The 23192-nt window shown below is 45.7% G+C and overlaps 1 protein-coding gene across 1 annotated transcript in view; it reads left to right on the forward strand.

The window, feature by feature from the left end:
- TMEM123 (transmembrane protein 123) overlaps nucleotides 1-22643 on the forward strand; it is a 58907-nt gene extending 36264 nt beyond the window's left edge. The window contains exons 3-5 of the mRNA XM_041771891.1: nucleotides 17237-17482; nucleotides 18602-18755; nucleotides 20649-22643. Of these exons, the coding sequence (XP_041627825.1) occupies nucleotides 17237-17482; nucleotides 18602-18755; nucleotides 20649-20673 (425 nt within the window). The 3' untranslated portion in view covers nucleotides 20674-22643. The remainder of the gene's footprint in view (nucleotides 1-17236; nucleotides 17483-18601; nucleotides 18756-20648) is intronic.
- The last annotated feature ends 549 nt before the right edge of the window (nucleotides 22644-23192 follow it).

The following is a 23192-nucleotide window of genomic DNA, read 5'->3' on the forward strand; positions in this document are numbered from 1 at the left end:
AAGCTGTGGAGCCGAGGAGCCTCGTGTAGCTCCAAGGGCCTTCTCAGGGCAGAGAGTAGGCAGGAGACACTGGGGACAGGGTCTGGAGGGACAGGCAGGCACTATCCATCACAGGTACTGAGCCAGTGTCTTCAGGTGTGTTTATATATAGTGCACACATGATATGTATTCCTGTACTTATTTCTATATAAAATTATTCTCTTCCTATAAATGTTTTCTAATTTACTACAGAAAGAAATTTAATTTTGGCACTTAACTGGGAGGAAAACTAAAATGATCGTAGTCACTTAAAATGATTGGAATTGGTCTGATGCTCAGACGGGAATGTGCGCGTGTGACACAGGCGTGCCTCTCGCCCCATACTCCCCTTTTCTCTTCTCACTCTGTGCCTTCCTCACTTTGCGCTAAGTGGGAGGAGGTAGATGTATGCTTCCCACTCCAGCACACAGACATGTGACACCTGCAGGTCCACCTTGCAGCTAGCTCATCTCAGGCTTGGGGGGAGGAAGTACCATTATGCCCCCAAGGCTGGACCCGCTGCAGGTGCTTGCCTGAGGAAGAACGTTGACAGCCAGCATGTCCATTCTAACAAAACAGGTCACCGTCATGCTTTATGGTGTGAAAGCATGAGTTCTCCTGTTAGTGCCTTCACAAACTGTTAACACTTAATGGACCAACAAGCAATGTGCAGAGTTAGAGCCTGTGTCCCATGGGGGGCCAGAGTAAGTACTCGGGCTTCAGAACTGCACGGTGTCTCTCTGTGCTCTGCTCGCTGTGTCCCCTGTGTGCTGGCAGCCACACACAGCATGGAGACAGACATGTGGCCACATTCCAGGCACACTTGGCTTATAGAACAGGTGGCTGGCTGATGGTGGCCTGTGAGCCACTCGTCCACAGGGTTTCTGAGCAGGGAATTAAGCCTCTAGAGTGCAGTGTCCAGTGGGGCAGCAGATCCCAGGAGTGCTCACGGGTGCCTGGGGATGCTGGGGCCCTATGAGGGGTCACCTCCTTGCCCCTGCCCCACCACCTGAGCCCTCACCTCCCAAGCCTTCTGTCCCTGGTGTGTCCTAAATGCTGCTCATGGCATAGCCACTCTCTACCCAGGAAAGCAGGTCCTCTGTGCGGTGACCCTGAACCACCTGTGCGGCCCCCTTTCCCATCCATGGTGTCAGCACACACCCTGCACTCCACTGTGTACTCTGCACACGTGTGTCCTGGTGCACACCCCCCACCCCCATCCCAGGAATAACCTGCTCGGTGCTTGCGTCCTCCTGCCCCAGACCCGGTGAACATCCCTCCCTCCTGCCCTCCTTTCTTTCACACTTGAGCTCTTTCTGTTCCCACTGCATCTGTTCTCTGTAGAATAAAATATCGTCCATACTGTGTTTGAATAATAGAAAATACATATCTGATATTCCGTACTAGGTTAAATGTCCTTAGAGGAGTTTTTCTTTGTAACACTTGTAATATTTACCATGTCTTATATAAAACAGGCAACCAGTAAACACGCATGTTTATTCTATAATTAGGCAAAATTTGTAGACTCAAATATTGCCGAATTTAACCAAATTCAGCTTTAAGTAAATAGCATTCTGTTCCTTTATTTTAGGGCTCACTATGAAAGGCTCATTTGTGGCCACTGGTCTATCTGTCCACCTGACCAGTCCACCTTACCATACGCTTGGGAAATGTATTAGCGTGTGTCAGTGCCCAATGCATAGTAGGATGCTCAATGTTCAGTGAATCAGTGGGTGATTGAAATTCTGTAGGAATACGTGAAGATCAAAGTGGTTTTTTCGTATGATGTATACTTTAATTTTTAAGAACAATGAACAAGAAAGCTGAAAAAGCCATCGACTTGAATGCACAAACTTACAATAAACTGTGTCCAGAAGAATCATCTTGAGATGCTTTTCACAGCCGAGCTGTAATGAAGCCGGATGTCCCCAGGTTCATTCTCCTGGTCCAGGTGAGCACCTGCCTTGCAGGAAGCCTCTGGAAGTAGACTTTCAACTTTGCAACCTTCCAAAGTTCTTATGGTCCCCCCCCCCCCCCCCCCAAGGAGACATCTGGGGAAGTTCCTGCAAGGTTGTGTGTGCTCTGAGCTGATGAGATCTCAGAAGTCTGTGTGAACCTACATTCCTTTAATGGGTTGCATTTCAATGGCAAACTCCTCTCTGTGCATCCCTTGAGTTTAGCTCACAAGGTGTGACACACCATAGGTTCATTATCAAAAAGTTTTAAATTTTATATTGTGATTTTTAAAATTTAATCTATGGGTAATTGATAAGTGTAAATTTTCTAATGCTTTAGGAACTGGCTATCTTCTTAATGTTGATTTTAGCTTAAATTCACAATGGCCAGAACTCATATTCTAATTCTTTAAATCCTTGAAAGTCATTGACTCTTGTTTTGTGATGAAAGTCAGGTTCCTATGTGCTAAATGAACCCTGTGCTCTTGAAAAGTACATGAATTTTAGTTAGATAGAAATGTATGTATTGATTAAGTCAAATTTGTTAGTATTATAAATTCTTACTGATTTTTTAAAAAAATCTGCTCATTCTTTTCCCTCAAGTTGTCAAATTTTTTTTTTAATTTTATTTATTTATGATAGGCACACAGTGAGAGAGAGAGAAGCAGAGACATAGGGAGAAGCAGGCTCCATGCACCGGGAGCCCGACGTGGGATTCGATCCCGGGTCTCCAGGATCGCGCCCCGGGCCAAAGGCAGGCGCCAAACCGCTGCGCCACCCAGGGATCCCTCCCTCAAGTTGTCAAAATTCCAGGTCCATAGATTGTTTGTTTTTCCCTATTGGGTCATTCATTTTTTGCTTCGTATATTTTTTCTGATATATATAAAATATACATCCTGCTAGGCTGATCCTTCTATGAAATGTCCTTTCTTAAAACATTTCTGGTTATGACTTAAAGACTATTGCATATGATTATTTATAGTTTCATCACTGTATTTTTTTTTTTTTACGATAGTCACACACAGAGAGAGAGAGAGAGAGAGAGGCAGAGACATAGGCAGAGGGAGAAGCAGGCTCCATGCACCGGGAGCCTGATATGGGATTCGATCCCGAGTCTCCAGGATTGCGCCCTGGGCCAAAGGCAGGCGCTAAACCGCTGTGCCACCCAGGGATCCCTCATCACTGTATTTTGAAGTATAATTGGTAAACATTATTTGCAGGTGTAGAGTGCAAATTGCAGGTGTAGAGTGCAAATTTGGTATTTGTACAGTGAAATGATCACAATGACTCTCGTTAACATTTGCCATCATTTGTAGTTAAAAATTCTCATCCCAAGAGGAAACTGTAAGATTGAGTCTTGCACCTTTCAGATATTCAGTACAGTATTAACTGCAGCTGCCATGCTGTGCATCACATCCCCTTGACTTCCTTACTTTATAACTGGAAGTTTGTACCATTTGACCCCCTTCATTCATTTTGCCTCCCAAACTCCACTCCTGCCTCTTGCAGCCACCAAAGTATCATGTCTGTGAGCTTAATTTTTTCAATTTCACATGTAAGTGAAATCATACAGTATTGTCAAAAGGCAAGATTTTATTTCTGTTGGCTGAGAAATATTCCATTGCATGTATGGACCACATCTTCCTTATCCATTCCTCTGTCCATGGACACTTAGGTTGCCTCCATATCTTGGCTACTATCAATAATGCTGTGATAAATACAGCAGTGCAGATAGTTTTCAAGGTAGTGTTTTTGTTATTTTAAGATAAATAACCAGAAATGGAATTTCTGGATTATAGGATATTTCTACTTTTAATTTTCTGAGGAACCTTCATATTGTTCTCCAGAGTGGCTGCACCTGTTTGCATTCCCACCAACAGTGCACGAGGGTTCCACTTTCTCCTCATCCTTACCAACATGTGTTGTTTCCTGACTTATTGATTTTATAGCCATTCTGACAGGTGTGAGGTGGTATCTCATTGTGGTTTTGATTTGCATTTCCCTGATGGTTGGCAATGTTGAGTGTCTTTTCTTTTCATGTGTCCGTTGGCCTGTCTATGTCTATGGAAAATTGACTCTTCAGATCCTCTGTTTTTTTAAGTGGATTCCTTCTGCTTTTCCTTCCTGCTGCTTCTTCTGCTGTTGAGTTGAATGACTTCTTTACATATTTTGAATGTTAACCCCTTATCAGGTGATCTGCAAGTACCTTCTCCCATTCATCAGGTTGCCTTTTCATTTTGTTGAAAGTACTTTGCTGTGCAGAGGCTTTTTAGTTTGATGTAGTCCCATTTGTTTATTTTTGCTTTTTTGTTGTCTTTGCTTTTGGTGTCAAATCAAAAAAAAAAAAAAAAGCTGTGACTAACATCAGGAAGGTTACTGCCTATGTTTTCTGCTAGGCATTTTATGATTTAAGTCTTAACATTTAAGTCATTAATCCATTTCAAGTGAATTTTTTTTAATTTTTTTTTAAATTTTATGATAGTCACATAGAGAGAGAGAGGCAGAGAGAGATAGGCAGAGGGAGAAGCAGGCTCCATGCACCGGGAGCCCAACGTGGGATTCGATCCCGGGTCTCCAGGATCGCGCCCTGGGCCAAAGGCAGGCGCCAAACCGCTGCGCCACCCAGGGATCCCTCAAGTGAATTTTTATGTGTGATGTAAAACACTGGTTCAGTTTGCCCAGCACCGTTTATGGAAGATTCTGTTTTCCCTGTTGTATAATCTTGAAGTCTTTGTCATAAGTTAATTGACTGCATGTACATGGGCTTATTTCTGGGCTATCTCTTCAATTGATCTGTGTGTCTGCTTTTTTTTTTTTTAATGTTTTTTTTTTAAGATTTATTTATTTACTTATGATAGACAGAGAGAGAAAGGCAGAGACACAGGTAGAGGGAGAAGCAGGCTCCATTGGGAGCCCAACATGGGAGCCCGACGTGGGATTCCCTCCCGGGACTCCAGGATCACGCCCTGGGCCAAAGGCAGGCACCAACCGCTGAGCCACCCAGGGATCCCCATGTGTGTCTGCTTTTATGACAGTAACCTACTGTCTGGATTAGTACGGATTTGTAATATAGTTGGAAATTAGGGAGCATGATGTCTCCAACTTTGTTCCTTTTGTCAAGATTACTTTGCCTATTTGAGGTCTTTTGTGATTCCATACAAATTTCAGAATTTCCTATCTCTGTGAGGCTTTTGATTGGGATTGTACTGAATTATAGGAAGCTTTAGGTGGTTTGGATTTTTAGGAGTATTAATTCTTCCAGTACATGAGCATGGAATATTTTTCCATTTGTGTCCTCTTCAATTACTTTTGCCAGTGTTTTAAGGTTTCCAATATACAGGTCATTCATTTTCTTAGTTAAGTTTATTCCCAGGTATTTTATTTTTCTTGATGCATTGTAAATAGGATTGTTTTCTTAACCTTGTTTTCTGCAGGTTCCTTATGAGTGTTCAGAAATACAACAAATTGGGATCCCTGGGTGGCGCAGCGGTTTAGCACCTGCCTTTGGCCCAGGGCGCGATCCTGGAGACCCGGTATCGAATCCCACGTTGGGCTCCCGGTGCATGGAGCCTGCTTCTCCCTCTCCCTGTGTCTCTGCCTCTTTCTCTCTCTCTGTGTGACTATCATAAATAAAAAATAAAAAAAAAAAGATTTAAAAAAAAAAAAAAAGAAATACAACAAATTTTGTATACTGATGTCTATATCCTGAAACTTAATTGATTTCATTTATTAGTTCCAACAGTTGATTTGGTGGTGTCTTTAGGATTTTCTGTGTATATTATCTTGTCATTTGCAGATGGCAACAGTTTTACTTTTTACTTTTCAATTTGTATTTTATTTTTCTTGCCTAATTGCTCTGGCTGGGACTGGTAATACTATGTTGAAGAAAAGTGGCAAGAGGCGGTATCCTTGCTTTGTTCCTGAGCTTATAGGAATAGTTTTCAGTTTTTCACCATTGAATAGGATGCTTGCTCTGGGTTTGTCATATACAGCTTTTATTATGTTTAGCTGTATTCCCTCCAAATCCACTTTGTTGAGAGTTTTTATTGTGAACAGATACTGAATTTTATCAAGTGTGTTTTCTGCATTTGTTGAGGTATGATCATAAGACCTTTGTTTTGTTCATGTGGTGGATAACACTGACTTGCAGATGCTGAACCATCCTTGCATCCTTGGAATAAATCCCCCTTGATCATGGTAAAGGATGCTTTTAATAGATTGATGAATAAAGTTTGTTAATACTTTGTTGGGGATTTTTGCATCTATGTTCATCAAGGATATTGGGCATTACATTTCTTTGCTTGTGGCATCCTGATCTCGTTCTGTTAATCAGGGTAATGCTGGCCTGGTAAAATGTGTCTAGAAGTGTTCCCTTCTCTTCTATTTCTGAAAGAGTTTGAGAAAGATTGTTGTTATTTCTTTGAATGTTGAGCAGAGCTTACCAGTGAAGCTATCTGGTCGTGGACTTTGCTTTATTGGAAGGTTTTTGTTTACTGATTCAATCTCCTTAGTAATAATAGGCCTAGTCTGTTCAGATTCTCTTATTTCTTCATGATTCAGTCTTAGAAAGTTGTATGTTTTTAGGAATTTATCCATTTCTTTCAGGTTGGCATATAATTGTTCTTAGTATTCTCTCATGGTGATTTGTAATTTTGTGGTATATATTGTGACATTTTTTCATTTCTGATTTTCAGTTCTTTTTCTCTTGGTGATTCTAGCTAAAGATTTGTCCGTTTTGTTCATCCCTTCAAAAAATTAGTTCTTTGTTTCATTGATCTTTTGGGTTTCTTTCATTTTTTATTTCCACTATGATCTTTGTTGTTTCCAATTTTCTATTAACTTGGGGCTTTTTCTTTAGTTTCTTGAGGTATAAGGTTAGGTTGTTTGAGATTTTTCTTGTCTCTAGAGGTAGACATCTCTAAACTTTTCTGGTAGAGCTACTTTGGCTGCATCTCATAAGTCTCGGTATGTTTTACTTCCATTTGTCTCATGGTATATTTTGATTTCCCTCTTGATTTCTTCTTTCAACCATTGGTTAAGTATCATGTTATTTAAACTTCACATATTTGTGAATTCTCTGGTTTTCTTCTAATTGATATCTGATTTCATACCATTGCTGGAAAATATGCTTGGTATGTTTTTTTTAATTTATTAAGACTAGTTTTATAGTCTAATATAGTATCTATTCTGGAAAATGTCCCATGTGCACTTGAGGAGAATGTGTATTCTGTTGCCTTAGGATGGAATGTTCTATGTATGTCTGTGAAGTCCATCTGATGTGTGTTATTTAAGGTCAATATTTTTTTTAATTTTTCTGTCTAGTAACTTTTTTTTTTAAGATTTATTTACTTGAGAGAGAGAACGGAGTGGGGGGAAGGTGGGAAGAGGGAGAGAGAATCTCCAGCAGACTCCCCACTGAGCACAGAGCCTGACACAGGGCTCAGTCCCACAACCCCAAGATCATGACCTGAGCTGAAACCAAGAGTCAGACACTCAACCAACTGAGCCACCCAGGAGTCCCTCTAACAATTTGTCTTAATGAAAATAGGGTTTTAAAGTCCCTGGTATTATTTTCTATTTCTCCCTTTTGGTTTATTAATATTTGTTTTATACATTTCGGTTTTCTATGTTGGATGCCAAAATATATACAAATGTTTTATCCTACTGTTGGATTGACCTCTTTATTTAATGCCGTTTTTGTGTTTTATTACACTGTTTGTTTTAGAGTCTATTTTGGGAGCCCCTGGCTGGCTCAGTTGGTAGAGGATGTGACTCTTCATCTCCGGGTTGTGAGTTCAAGCTCCACATTGGATGTGGAGCCTACTTTAAAAAAAATCCAGTGAAATCTATTTTGTCTGATAGAAGTATTGCTCTCCTGGCCCTCTTTTGCTTCCCATTTACATAAAGTATCTTTTCCACCCTATCACTCCGAATCTGTGTCTTTGGGTCTGAAGTCTCTTTTGGCATGGGTCTTGTTATTTTATCCATAGAGTCACTCTTTTCTTTTGTAGAATTCAGTCCACTTGCATTTAAAGTAATTATTGATAGAGGTGTACTTACTGCCATTTTTCTCATTTTTCTTCTGGCTGTTTGGCTGTTCCTCTATTCCTTTCTTCTCCTAATCATACCATGGTGTGATGAGTTTTAGTGGTGTGCTTAGATTCCTTTCTCATTGTGTCTGTGCATCTGCTATAGGATGCTGCTTTGTGGTTACCATGAGACTTGGATAGGATATAACAACTTATATTTATGACAGTCTTTTTTAAGTTGATTACATAGTTTGAATAAATTCTAAAGCTCTACATTTTTATTCTCCCTTCCCCCAGTGCTTTATGACTTCATCATATTACATTTTCTATATCATATACCTCTTAATTACTATAGTTATACTTTTACTGCTTTTGTATTTTTTTTTAAAGATTTTATTTATTTATTTAACAGAGAACATGAAGCAAGCACGAGCAGGGGAACAGCAGAGGGAGAAGGAGAAGCAGGTTCTGTCCCAGGATTCTGAGATCATGACCTGAGCTGCAGACAGACGCTTCACCGACTGAGACACCCAGGCGCCCCATATTGCTTTTGTCTTTTAACCTTTGTATGCCTTTATAAGTGATGAATCTACCACCTTTACAACATTAGATTCATCTGAATTGTACCTTTATTCTTTCATATGTTTGCCTGTTACTCATCAGCACCTTCTTCTTTTGGCTTAAAAAATCCCTTTAATATTTCTTGTGGCCAGTCTGGCTGTGATGAACTACTTGAACTTATGCTTTTCTGGAAAACTCTTCATTTCCAAATGACAACTTTGCCAGATGGAGTATTCCTGTTTGAAAGTTTTTCTTTGAGCACTTAGAATAGATTGTGCCACTCTCTTCTGGCCTGCAGAGTTTATACTGAAAAAATCTGATCATCTCATGGGGGCTTCTCTTGATCATAAGCAGTTGTTTTTCTCTTCCTGCTCTTAAGATTCTTTCCTTTCTCTAATGTTTCATGTTTTAATTATAATTTGTCTTGGTGTGGGTCTCTGTGGTTTCATCTTATTTGGAGCTCTGTGTGCTTCCTAAATCTGGATGTCTGTTTCCTACCCCAGGTTAGGGAAGTTTTCAGCCATGATTTCTTCCAGTTTTCTCTCCTTTCTCTCTCTGTCCTGGGGTTCCTGTAATGTCAATGTTGCTCGTTTGATGTTGCCCCATGAGTCCCTTAAGCTGTCTTCACTTTTTTCCATTCTTTTGTGTTTTTGCTGCTCCAATGGGGTGAGTTCCATTGATCTGTCTCCTGCTCAATCTAGTTGGCTGTTGAGCCCCATCTGGTGCATTGTTCAGACCACTTGCTGTGTTCTTCAGCATTTTGGATTCTTCCTGGCACTTTATTATATTCTTTCTCCATTGAAGTTCCCACTGTGTTCATCCATTCCTCTGCCAAGTTCAGGGAGCATCTTTTTAGTATATGTGCTGCTGAAGCGAGCACAGGGAGCATCTTTTTGACCATTATTGTGAACTTTTTATCAGGTAAATTATCTCTATTCCATTAAGAACTTTTTCTGAGGTTTTCTTGTTTAATTTGGAGTATCTTCCTATTTCTTCATTTTCCTTTACTTTCTGTGTCGGTCTATGCATTAGATGAAACAGGCACCTCTTATTCTTGAATGGGTGGCCTAATGTAGCAGAAGAACCGTACCATCTATCCTGCCCTAGCTTGGTTGTCTTTCATAACTCTGATTATTAAGCACCATATTTTATGTCTAAAGACTCCCAGGAATTGAGAGTGTGCCAAGCCCTGTAAGTGTAGGGGATAGTCCCAGCACCTGGACTCGGGCTGATTATAAGCCATGTCCTCAGGTACCAGCATTGGAAGCATGCCAGCACACACAGGGACTGTATGCATAAGTCCTGCTGCCCACCAGTCAGGCCATCTGGAGGTGTCCCCTGGGCAACAATTTCAAAAATGTGGGAGCCAGGCAAGTGTTCAAGTTCCTTTCCATGAGATGCCAGTGAGAGTGTGTGCCTGGAGAGAGGCACACAGTGTGTAAAGGTGCCCAAGCCCAAGGGAATGGGCCTCCCCCACAGAAGGATGAGTTGTGCTTCCATCTGCTATGTGTGCAGTGCCTTGGGGTGGCAGTCTGTCCAAAGTGCCTTTCCAGTTGTCACAGTCCATGGGACCCAGGAATGCAATCACCCTGGCTACCAGAGCCAGGCCAGCACCAGGGGGGCAGAGGCTCCTCTCCTGGAGATACTGGGGAGCTGGAGTGGGGCAGAGGGAGAGAGCAAAGATGCCCATATCCATCTCTAGAGAGGACCCGTCAGGCCCCTAGATGTGTGTTAAATTCCATGTCTGCCATTCAAGCCAACACCTGGACATTAGCAGAGGAGCCTCTGACATAAAGCATAGGCACCTATCACTTGGCTGCCTCTGTGCTTAGTCCCTGGAGTGAGCAAGACTGAGCACATGAGCCCCTTTCAGTCAGGTCCCTGTAGCCAGTGAGTCTGCTGGGCCTGAGCCCCGTCATGCTGGAGGGCCCATGGGCTCGTCTCCCAGGCATAGGTGTAGAGGTGGGGGTACCTGATGTGTGGTTCAAGGAGAGGGCTGTGAGCTCCCTTGTGACTGTGGGTCATAGTGCTGGGGTGAAGTTTATGGTGGGATTGTGTGTCAGCCTCTCCCCCTACTTCCCTGGGAAGGTTTCAGCTTTGCTCCATGTGTAGGCCTTGCTCACCAAGGTAGTGGTTTCTTCCTGGAGGTCACTGCAGATCCAGTATTGTGGTAGGAGGTGACTGTAGGATCTGCTGCATTGCCATGCAGAGCCTGTTTTCTGGTCAGTAACTGGTTTGTGGTAACCTCTACGCTTTTGCCCTCTGTACTTTCCAAGTTTGCTGTGTCTCATATAAAGATAAGTCGCTTGTAAACAAAGCAGTTCATGGAGGTTTTCTTACTGTTGGATAATCTTCACCTTAATGTACCTTCAGTGTGACCTCTAGGCTGGGCCTTGAACAGAAACAGAACTTCACTAGACTGAGATGGGGGGAGGCACTGTAGGTCTCAGGAAGGAGGAGCGACAAACACAGAAATGGACTGGCCGTGAGGGGCAAGGGAGCAAACGCCTCTGTTGCTGGACAGTCTAGAGCACAGGCCAGAAATGATTATGTTCACCCACAACCATGCCTGGCACTATGAGTAAAATGAAAATCCAGGTGTGTAGTTTGCACAGTTAATAACCAGCTAAATGTTTTTTTCTATTGAAAAACAAAATAAGGTATGTTAATTTGGGGGGGGCACCTGAGTAGCTTAGTTGGTTAAGTGTCAGACTCTTGATTTCTGCTCAGGTCATGATCTTAGGGTCATGAGTTCGAGCCCCTGTTAGGCTGCCTACTCAGCAGGGAGCCTGCTTGAGATTCTCTCCCCCACTTCGTGTGCATTCTCTCCTTAAAAAATAAAGATACACTAATTTTTATTTAATAATACAATGAAGAGTTCAAAATAAATGAAAACCAGATGGTTTGATGAAAAGGGAAATGCCTGGGAAGGAGTTGGAAGTGGAATAATGTGACTGTGCTGTTTGCATGTTGCTTGGACTGTGAGCTCCTTGCAGGTAAGAACTGCATTGTCTGTGTGTTTGCAGAGCCTGGGAGCATACTTTCAAGTGGGGCAGGAGTGCGTGGGGGGCAGGGAGCATGTGTGCATGGGGCAGGTGTGCGGAGCCTGCACAAGCAAGGCTGGAGCATGCTGGGGACAGCAGGGAGTGAGTTCTGTGCTATGGAGAGCAAGAATCTTGGGGATGAGAGGCATGGCCAGTTTTGAGCAACAAGAGAAGGAAGTTAACTGTTCTTGCAGATGCCCTTGTGACCATGATCCAGGCCTTCTTTGTCATTAGCCAGGGTTACTAATTAATTGGGAGTTGAGCGTGTGGTAACAGAACAAAGTGGGCAGGAACTCAGGTGAAGGCACCGGCACAGCAGGTCATAGTCTGGTGGCCAGGAAGGTGGCGCCCACTCCTGGCTCTGCTCAGCCCCCTGCAGCTCTGGGCCAAGCAGACCCTGGTGGAATGTATTGTGGAGACCTTAGTCCAAACACCCTGGTTATTTTTCTGCATTTATATAGTTGGCTTTCCTTTTTGGAATTTTATTTTTTTTTTATTTTTTTATTTTTTTCCTTTTTGGAATTTTAATTTTGAACTTAGATGTTTAGGAACTTGCAAAATATATTGGATTTTCAGACAAAGCACAGTTCTTTATGATTATAATAGTTTTCGAATTTTTTTAAGGCCAGTTTCCTCTTAGATCCTGTTTTAATCTAGAGTTTTCAGTTCTGTGGATTTTTGGTCCTCGGGTCATGAGGATTCAGACTTTTAAGAACCAGTCTCCCGTGTGTGCACGGGGAGGGAAGACCTCTGCTCTCTAAGAGCACAGCCGGGAGAGAGCTGTGGTTTTGCTGTGTTCCAGAGGACAGAGGTTCTCCGGGGGCCACACGCACGGTTTTCTCATCCTTTGCTCAGGCTGCGGGTCGTGTTCGGAATCCCACACACTCAGAGTAACGTACGGCACCACAAACTCATGACCGGTAACTGTCATAGGAAATGAAAAGGTACTCCTATCCTGTTTAGAAATAACTGCGATTTAAAAAACCTCATGTGTATTTTCAACTCCAGTTTGAGCGTGTATTTGATGCCCTGATGAAAGAACTGTCACCTTTAACCTTGGAATTTTTAGGTTAAAGGGGAAAGCGGTGTTTTGGGGCTCGAGGCTATCGGGCAGGAAAGTTACTTAACACAGACCTGTAGCGAGCAGCAGGACTCTGCAGGGTCAGGACCTGTACTTGTGTCGGGGAAACAGGCCTCGCTTCTTTGGAAAATCGCCTCAAAGAACCAAAGAACCGATGGCCACAGAGCCTGGTCTTCCCAGTGATGCCGCCGTGCTGACCTCAGGCCAGGAGAGCTGCCGGCACCTGCCCCTCAGCTTCCCTTGGGGACCTCCGGGTGCAGCTCCTGAGAGGAAGTGCATTTCCCAAAACTGATGCTCTGGGAGGGAAGAAAAGTCACCGAAGGTCTCTGTGTGGCAGATGCTGTGTGGCATACACCGCCCCCTGGCTCTGTTTGCTAGCCGTGCCCATGCGTTCCCAGTTTCTTTTTTCTTTTTTTAAAGATTTTATTTATTCATGAGAGACAGAGAGAGAGAGGCAGAGACACAGGCAGAGGGAGAAGCAGGCTCCCTGTGGGGAGCCCGACGCGGGACTCGATCCCAGGTCTCCAGGATCACGCCCTGGGCTGAAGACAGGCGCTAAACCACTGAGCCACCCGGGGATCCCATCATTCCCACTTTCCAGACGAGGCAGGAGCATGAGCGTCCGGTTCAGTGAGGTGTGTGAGGTAACCCGCAGGGAAGGGGCTGAGCGCCCGAGGGGAGCGCAGTGCATGGCTCACCCAGACAACACCCAGCACCCAGCACCCACCACCGTAGAGTCTCATCCCTTCTGCAAACTTTGTCCTGAGGATTGTGCTCTTACCGCCAACCAGTGACCGAGGGCCGATGGCCCTGGCAAAGCGCACTCCTCTCAGGCGCCATCAGTACCCCCTTCCTTTCCCCTGAACTCGGCACCTGGCGGGAAGCCGAGTGCGTGGACACATCCCTGCCACCCCTCACCCGCCGTCCGCTCACCGTGTCCTCCGACAACAGCAGCCGAGACTTTCTCGTGTCTGATTGAAGCCCTTCCATGGCCTCATTTCATCCATGGGAGTTCTGTGTTTTTGGACAGATGCTCAGAGGAGCCAGCTCCGCCCGGGCGCCACATGGGTGTACGTGACTGTGGGTGACCTGAACCCGGCCCCACTGGCTAGCAGTGCTGGCCCCAACACGTCCTGCCCTCCTGCCCCCTGCCCCCTGTCCCCTAACCCCTCTCCCTCCATCCCCTCTCCCCCCCTTCCCCTGCCCCCGCTGCCCCCCTGCCCATTTCCCTATCTGTAAGGTCCCTCCTGGTGACTCGTTTTAAGTTGATTCCTACGGAAAGCTCCATCTCTCAGTTAACATCACACCCTAAGGTACTGGGGATACCGTGGATTAGGATTTCAGCATGCGCCTGGAGGACGCAGTTCATCCCAGAACTTAAGCCCCGACCACTGTGTGGGCCACGCCCCTTCCCAGCAGCCAAGGTACTGGGCTGCCTCATGTCCACCTGCTGGAAGAGTCCTTGTAGGTCCGTCTGCTGCCTGGAATGATGCCAGACGCTGACACTCTGTGGTCACCCAAGCTCGGGGATTCTCCCCTCTGCCAGCCAGGGCCTGCTTCAGGATTGGAGGGTCGCTGTGGGCGTGCAGGTGTGGCCGTGGGGATGCGGGGTGGCAGTGGGGACACGGGTGTTCCCAGCTCCTTCCCGGCTCCTTCCCAGCTCTGCCCTGTCCCCCTCACTCCTGCTGATTCTGAGCTGACGGGTAGAGGGTCTGGGGGAGGAAAGCCAGTTGCAGGAAGGCTGGGACTACATGTGGCGTTGGCACACATGCGGTTCCCCCAAGTGATTCCTGGGGTTCCTGCAGCAGGAGCTTCCCCCCTGCCCACCCCCGTCACCCACCCAGCGCCCTGGTGTTGGGGATTGGCTCCCTGCTGGTCACCCTTCCGTGCAGAGCTATGTCCTGAGGCTGCGGACTTGGTGCGGGAAACACGTGCCTCTGCCATCTGCATGTGCAGCCCCGGACCCCTCCAAACGGCTTGTCAGGCCCCCGTCACTGGTGGTGTCCATTTCTTGTCACGTCCAGGGGCTCCGCATGCTGCTGCAACCTGAGGGCAGCCTCCTCTGTCCTCTGCAGACCCTCTCCAGGCACAGACCCTCTGTGCCTTGACAGTGGCTGCGAGCTTCTCGGTGACAGCACAGTGTCAGGTATTTGCATGAGTCAGCATTTGCATTGACTGTGAAGGACCACAAGGAGTCCAGTAAACACCGGGGACCGTCCTCGGCATAATTTTCCCTTCGTGATGACAACTTTTAAGTGTTACCCTCGGCCACCCTCATGCACTGTGGCATCGACTCCTTTCCCCTCGCCACCTGTTCCATCCCCCATGACTTAGGAAACCTGTACCTGTGGACCACCCCCGCCCTGCCTCCCGCACCTGCACAGCACTGGTCCCCCAGGGACCCAACCCTCGGGGCCCAGACAAGGACACTGATCTTGGGCGCTTCCCGGGATTGCTGTGGACGCATTTACACCTCGTGACTCTGTTTGATACAGAACTTGCCTGTTTGGTCAATTTATAGAAATGTTCAGCTGCTTGTTTCTCTAACACACTGGGATTTTCCTAGTTGGATGAACCCACTCCGGCTCCCTACCTCACCCCTGTGGCTCCGTTCAGTGTCTCTGACAAAGGGCAGGAAGCTCACGAGTGGGCTGCCGCCAGAAGCTGGACATGTTTGTTGTTTTACTCTGCGAAGCCCTCTGTTCTGAAGATGTGACATGAACACTGGTCCTTTGCTGTATTTAATTCCACTACAATAGCATTCATGCACGACTTCTTTAAACAAAGGGGAATATTTCCACTCTAAGTGTATTATCTCTACATGGAGAGCATTCAGAGTAGTTCATTTTTATCGTTTGTATCCTCTACTTGGAATAACTGTAATTTGTTGGTCTCTATAGTACAAAAGTTTTCATTTGGCCTTTATTAAAAATTACATATGACTCTGGGTGAGACCACACAGCAGGGACCCAGAGTTGAGAAAATGTACTAGGAGTTGGAATGGGAAAAGCTGAGAGGCAAATAAGCAGCACCATTAAAATCAGCCTGTACAGTTAAACTGGAAAAAAAAAAAAAGTATTTTAAGTCTTCCAAGAAAAAGTCCAAAGTGACTAGAAGACGGGATGGGGATGTTGGTATAGGATGCAAGGATTGCGGGTGCGGTACAGCACTGTGGGGGCCGAGACCCCCTGGGGAAGGGGAAGGCGGGCGGGGTCACTCCTTCACCCAGAGGTACGGCATCCCCAGGTGGTGGATGGGAGCAGGAAGCCTGCAGTAAGCTCGGAGCCTCAAGACAAATGCAGGAATCCATTCATTCCCAGTAAAAAGACCGAATGAGGGCAGCCCGGGTGGCTCAGCGGTTTAGCGCTGTCTTCAGCCCAGGGCGTGATCCTGGAGGCCGGTGCTCGGGTCCCCCATCGGGCTCCCTGCATGGAGCCTGCTTCTCCCTCTGCCTGTGTCTCTCGTGATTAAATAAACAAAATCTTAAAAAAAAAAAAAAAAAAAAAGACCGAATGATAGCAAGACTTCAGTCCCTGGACAGCACATACTACAACAACTGGGGCTCCTGTGGGCTTCCAGGGAGGTCCTGTGGGAGGCAAGCAGGTGTAGTTAGAACCACAGCACAGTTCACGTATACACATGTCTAGCACAAAGGATTTTTCCAAATGGGAAACAAGCTTTCTTTTTTTTTTTTAATAAATTTTTATTTATTTATGATAGTCACAGAGAGAGAGAGAGGCAGAGACATAGGCAGAGGGAGAAGCAGGCCCCATGCACCGGGAGCCCGACGTGGGATTCGATTCCGGGTCCCCAGGATCGCACCCTGGGCCAAAGGCAGGCGCCAAACCGCTGCACCACCCAGGGATCCCGGAAACAAGCTTTCTTGTTTGGCATTTCGGGGAGTAGTGACATGATGAGTACCTGCTCCTTTCCATGAGACCCCCATGTCAGGTGTGAACCGAGTTGCTGGTTCAGGTGTTGAATTTCTGAAGCCTTCAGAACCGGGTTTAGTAGAAGTGTCCCCCCTAATGATGGGAAATTCTTCCCAAGCAGCCACACTGGGCACCAGCAGGTGGCATCCTATCAAGCGATAGCCTTCACCTCCCAAAGCAGTGTGGGCTCCTCCCCACATCCCACATGGGGGGTTAAGGCACGCCTGCTGGGAACGAGGTAGCTAGAAACCGCATCTTTAAAATCCTTCCCTCCTCCACCCACCAGTCCCATCCTCCACTCACCTGATCCTTGGGACAGGACATAGGTATGAGGTTCAGACAGCATCAGTTTAAGACACAGTTCTTGTCCTGAAGAAACTCTGCCCTCGGGGGTCTTATTTCCTATCTTCACCAAGCTCTTAGCTTCACAGGCAGGCAGGCGGGATCCCACACAGTCGTTCATGGTCTGAGATACTGGCTGCCACGATGGGCTGGCTGGTGGTGGGCTCGGGATCTTCCATGCTGTTCCACCTGTCTGACCAGGAAGGCCACAAAGAGTGGGTACTAATTCCCTGAGTCACTGTTCAGGGGTAACATTTCTTGGATATTCCTGCAGAGAATGTCACCTTTCTGACCTCCAACTATACGAGCCAGTCCACCACCAGCTCCACGAAACTGCTGACCACGCCACTGTCTCCTGTCTCCAAGACGGCCACAGCTACAGCCAGAATCACAACAGCTGGGGTCTCGGCCAACAGGATCTCTACCAGCTCAGGTTCCCAGAACACAACCCAGGCGACGCTGGCCACGGAGACCATCGCCCACAACAGTTCAGCCACAGCCCTTTCTTTATCAGCAACAAGTACGTATCAAAGCTGCCTTGTTTCTGTACTGAAAATAGGTGTCAAATGCCACATTTCTATTTTCCTGTTGTGCAAAAAATAGAAATGTGGACAGTGGTGTCATATTACACAATCCGTGGCATCAATCCTGGTGGTCTTGTTCTTGTAGAAAAATGAGTTTCTGATTTAGTCAGGTCCATGAGGACTGTAAGGGATGTGCTTTGAAAATGTGTCCTGCTTGGAACTCCTGGTCCCTCGCCACAGACCAGAATTAGGCGCCTCATCCACTGGGCTCTAAACCCCAATCATCAATTCATGGAGGTTTTACTTCCTTTCTGCTTCCAGTGTTCTGATACAGAACCTGAATGTTAACTTTTAACATATTAAGAGTTCAGCTAGTGACTGCACATATCAAACAAAGAGCAGACTTCACAGTTTCCTCTGTTTTTGTAGGTTTCTCTCCATTGTTTTATTAATATGGTTTATGTTCTGAAATCAACTGTAATGTCTCCAGGGCTGTTGATGTGATAAAGCCAAAATAGTTTGAATCCCCTATTTATTCAAAAGGAGAAATTTCAGTTAGAACCATTCATTCAGACTGGATCCATGGTGCCAACACCTACCGTTAGGCCTGAACTCTCCCAGGACCAACAAGGAAACAAACTCCCCAAATCCTGTGGCCTTGGAGGCTGTGGTCAAAGGTTGGGGTCCAGCAGCAGAAAGACCCTGAGATACTAAGGGGCAACCCTGGTGGTGGGGGGGGGTGAGATGTGGGCCTGCAGGTCCTGGGGGGGGTGGGCGGTCAGCCCCGGGGTTGGCAGGGGGAGAAGACCTGCAGGTCCTGGGGGGGGGGGGGTCAGCCCTAGGGGCAGGGAGAAGACCTGCAGGTCTTGGAGGGGTCAGCCCTGGGGTGGGGAGACCTGCAGGTAGGTCCTGAGCGGGGGTCAGCCCCGGGGTTGGGAGGGGGAGAAGACCTGCAGGTCCTGGGGGGGCGGTCAGCCCTGGGGTTGGGGGGGAAGAAGACCTGCAGGTGCTGGGGGTGGTCAGCCCTGGGCACAGGAGAGAAGTAGATAGAAATTCAGATTGGCAGCTTATTATGATAATGTTGAAAAGCAACTAAAGCATATTTTTTGTTCTAGTCACACCAACTATTAATTCTAAAGGAAATCCAGGATCAAAATTTGATACTGGCAGCTTTCTTGGCGGTATTGTGTTGACACTGGGTATCCTGTCGATTCTTTACATCGGATGCAGAATGTATTATTCAAGAAGAGGCATTCGATACAGAACCATGTGAGTTTTGCTGGCCAGCACTGGTTATTTCTGTTTTTCCTTAAATACCACAACAAAATGCCAGAACAGGGCCACAGGTTTATGAATTACATCCCCATTAATCCTCAGTGCCCAACATTACCTGCAAACACAAACAATGCCCATGCCTGTGAAAGTGCTGCACTGACTCATGTCCCTTTCACGTACCTCCAGCTGTAAGCAGCACCTGTTCAGGAGGCTGTAGAGCTGGTACATCCGGCACTTGTCGGGAGCACGGAGGTACATCCTGGGTACGAACATGGATTTACAGAAATTCTTCTGCAGTCTCATTTTCTCTGATAACTCATTGTATCAAATATCCTATCATTCTAACAAGGCCCCTTTGTAGGCCTGTAGGTCCTGTGCTGTTTGCAGGGGTCACCCTTAGCTTTTAGTCCTCAGAGGCCTTTGGGGGTTTTGACTCTTACTGGAGCACAAGAGCCAGTTTATTCTTTTGATTGTTGAGGTGTTGTAGGGTGACTCCTGTCCAGAGGACACACATGTGTGTCCCACATGGACCTGACATGTCAAGTGCATTTGAGCTGATTTAACAAACTGAAACAGAACAGGTTCCTTGACCACAGAAGTCACTAACGCTTGGATATGTTATTGCACATTGAGTTTCCAGAAGGGAACACAGCATGAAAGTATTTCTCAAATTTTTCATTGAAATGCGAAACTTTAATAAACTCACTTTCAAAGAATATCAAGGTTTTGCCAAACTAAAAGCATATTCAGAAACATTCTTTAGATCATGAAGGAAACAGACTAGAGTCAACTTGTTTTTTTGTTTTTGTTTTTGCTTTTTTAAAAAAAGATTTTATTTATTCATGAGAGGGAGACAGAGAGACAGAGAGAGAGAGAGGCAGAGACACAGGCAGAGGGAGAAGCAGGCTCCATGCAGGGAGCCTGATGTGGGACTCCGGCCCCGGTCTCCATGATCACGCCCTGGGCTGAAGACAGCGCTAAACCGCTGAGCCACCCGGGCTGCCCCTCAACTTGTTTTTGATACACTTCTGTGCTTGTAGAAATATTTATAGTGTGCTTTTGGTAAATTTCACCAGTTGAACAGAAGGGATGTTTGATCAGTATATTTTCATAGTTGATCAGTTTTCATTGATGTAAATGAGGCTGTGAAATAGTGACGCAGTTCCATTGTTTTCATTTTAGCTTGCCTTCACTACAGAGCATGCTGTCCTGTGTGTGCCTGTGGCATCCTGCTGCCTTCCCCTGGCTTCAGGGGCCCAGCAGCAACCCCTCGGCAAAGGGCGGCAGACCTAGGGGACCTAGGCCCCCACAGGCCCAGTACATGTGGCTCTTCCTGTTCCCCACATTTTGGCACGTCTGAAGTTAGGATGTATCTTCGTCTGTGGCTGAAAAAACAGTGTTGCAGTTTATTTGGCCGTTTTTCTTACTGCATCTGAAAGCCAGTAGTTGCTTTGAAGTTGTGAGGTTCCTATGCAGGGCAGTATTTGATGTCTAGTGGTGAGCACTACCAGGTTATGCGGGGGCAGGTGGGGAGGGTCTGTGGGTGCAGGGATGCTGCTGACTCCGCACGGGACCTGCCTTGGCCCCTTGGCTTCTGGTCCCTGTGAGATGAGCTGATTAGATGAGACAGACAGAGTCATCAGCACAGCGCCTCATACAAAGTCTGTGTTTGAGGAGTTGTGGGTGTGTGATTTAGCACAGCCACTAAGAGGCCAAGCAGAGACTGCCTGAATCCTTAACCATATAGTAAACCAGGCACTTAAGATTTTACAGAAAGAAATGACAATGTGGATTCTAGGGCCTGACATTATTTATTTAAAAATAAGAACCCAAACTGTTTTGACATAAATACAAAACAAAGTAATTTTAACTTTTGATATATTACAGTGATGAACATGACGCCATCATCTAAGGAAGTCAAGGACCAATGGAAGAAGATTGATACAGCCCTGTCAATTAATTTCAGTTATTAGGCCATGCATATAATATACAATGTGCTGTATAAACATGTAGAGATTCCTCCTGGTTACTAAAGGTAAAACAGGTTTGGTTTGGGTTTTTTAAAGGAGTATTTGGAACATATAGTTAATACAATGGTTATAGTCACTTTTAAAAAATGCACAGTAAGACAAGGCCTGCCCTTTCCTTGTATGGCACTGGTCACAGCAGGGGAGTAATTGGCAGACATGGTCCCTGATGGGCGCTGTGCCGTCCCAGCATATAAATAAGGGCCTCAGGATGGTAACAGAAATGCCACACAGCAAAAATTATAGGAGTTAACCAGCTCGCAAGCATAACTTTAAAGCTTTGTACCTGGTGCACTGCCCCCAGGCCCCAATCAAACTAGAAATGATATCTGGGCTTTGCCCTACTAGGGAGAGCCTGAACTGTCAATGATAGTTAATCTAAGTATTTTTTCCTCTGTGTATTTCAGTAAATTGCAACACTGAACAGTGTTGTAAAGATTTAGTTAGGCTATTGCTGCTGTGAGACTAGCGTCACTACTGGAAATTGCTTTTTTTCATATGGAACAGTTATTTTCTGTTTAGTGAATATTTTTAAGAGGTGTAAAGCTTTCTGTTCCTAGAATCGCTTAATGTCCTGTAAACTTCCCTAACATAGGCTCCTCCTGTGATTTCCAAACCCACCCCACAAGCTAAGGCCGTGCCAGTCTGTCCAGGGGCCGCAGGGCGGCACTACCTACACAACCCCTCGGGCTCCCACCTACATGACCAAATGCTGCATTTTTGTGCACTGTTGATTTTACTCAGATTTGGGGAAATAGCATTTTTATACTAAAAAAACTTTGGATTAAATTTTTAAGACTTTTTAAGATAAGCTTTTATTATTCTTCAGGCCACTCGTCTCCTGGGGGCGGGCATGTGGCTATATTATGGTAGCAGAGAAAGCACCGTGTTGTAGGGACCCCAGGGCCAGTCAATGTAGTTCCTGTTACAAACAGCCAAAACTCGGTCATGTTTGGCAAAAAAAGGGTATTTAGTCCGACTGTATGACCATCTGAGAGAGTATTTCTATCTTAGTAAATTTCTGCTAATCCAGAAATACACTAAAATGTCCTAATGTCCCTCATCTGCACTGAAAAGTATTTAAATGTGACTTGTGATCAGCTTTTGTGTTTCAGAGGATGCTAGGAATTTTTATGTAAAAGCATCACTTCTGCTCACTGTGCATTACGGCCTAGTCTGCTGAGGACCAGGTGATGCCGCAGGCCTGAGATGTGTATTGTAGAGGGAATCCAAGAAAGCCTGGGTGGGTGGAGTTAGTAACAGACCACACACTTGCCTGGTCAGGACCCCACCATTTCTATTTCTTTGCAAAATGATGTGGGGGGGGGGTGTTTCAATTTTACCTTTTTCATCTCCTGTGTTCTTTGTGCTTCTCGGCTTGAGGTCCATTAGAACAATGTAGGCAGGCCTGATTTTGAGCACTCGGAAGATAGGAAACCACTTCATGTCCCTGAATGCCTTTTCTGTGGCGTGAAGACTGTCTTCTCTGTGTGGAAGCTGCATTGCTCACTTCCCAGGCCAACCACTGCTCCCCCTAGTGCACATTTCACAGGCATAAACTCATACCCTTGTCCTGTTCACTTCGGCAAATACTTGCTTTTGTTTGCGTTGAGAAATGTATTCACTTGAAGATACATTAGAATCCAATCCAGAACTTTAGATAATCCAAAACATGAATATTCCCATTCAGATAAATGAGAGTTGACAATATATTAGTGAGAATTTTGTATTTTTAAGGAGAAAAACTTAAAGCAAATTCCTTTAACTCTTTTTTCCTTTTATTATAATGACCAGCTTTTGGTATTTCATTGTCACTGAGATCTATTTTTAGAATAAAATTTTGTTCTTCATCTAAGAGTTTTGTGTGTGTGGTTTTGCTTCATTTCTTCAAACTCAAGAGAAATGAAAAACCCCAAATAAAGAGGCATATTTTAGGGTTAACACGACACTAGTTAAGTGTGGTTGGCTGGACCAGCAGTACCACCGGGAAACCTGGTGGAAGAGGAAATTCATCAGCGCCACTCTAGACCTTCTGAATCAGTGTTTCAATGATCCTACCTGGGGGTCAGAGCATCACACCCCTTCTTTATTCTATTGGGTAGAATTATACAAATATCCGCCACAAATGCCTCAAAGTACAGACCAGCACAGTAACATGCTGAGGGCTCTCTCCCAAGCCCGCAGCCCCCCAGCATGGTCTGGACCCCTGGGAACCTATGACAGAGCAGCAGGAGACTTGCAAGAAGCAGCTCTTGGTCTGAAGACATCAGACGGATGCTCTACCTGCAGTGCCCAAGCTGTTGTCCAACCAGCACCTCTGCTCGCCTACAGAAGCAGAGGCAGCAGTGCTCTCTGTTCAGGGAACCAGCTGTAGGTCCGCCTCGTTCTGATCTAGAAAAGAACC

This window comes from Vulpes lagopus, chromosome 10 (genome assembly GCF_018345385.1).
Source record: "Vulpes lagopus strain Blue_001 chromosome 10, ASM1834538v1, whole genome shotgun sequence".
Classification (NCBI taxonomy): domain Eukaryota; kingdom Metazoa; phylum Chordata; class Mammalia; order Carnivora; family Canidae; genus Vulpes; species Vulpes lagopus.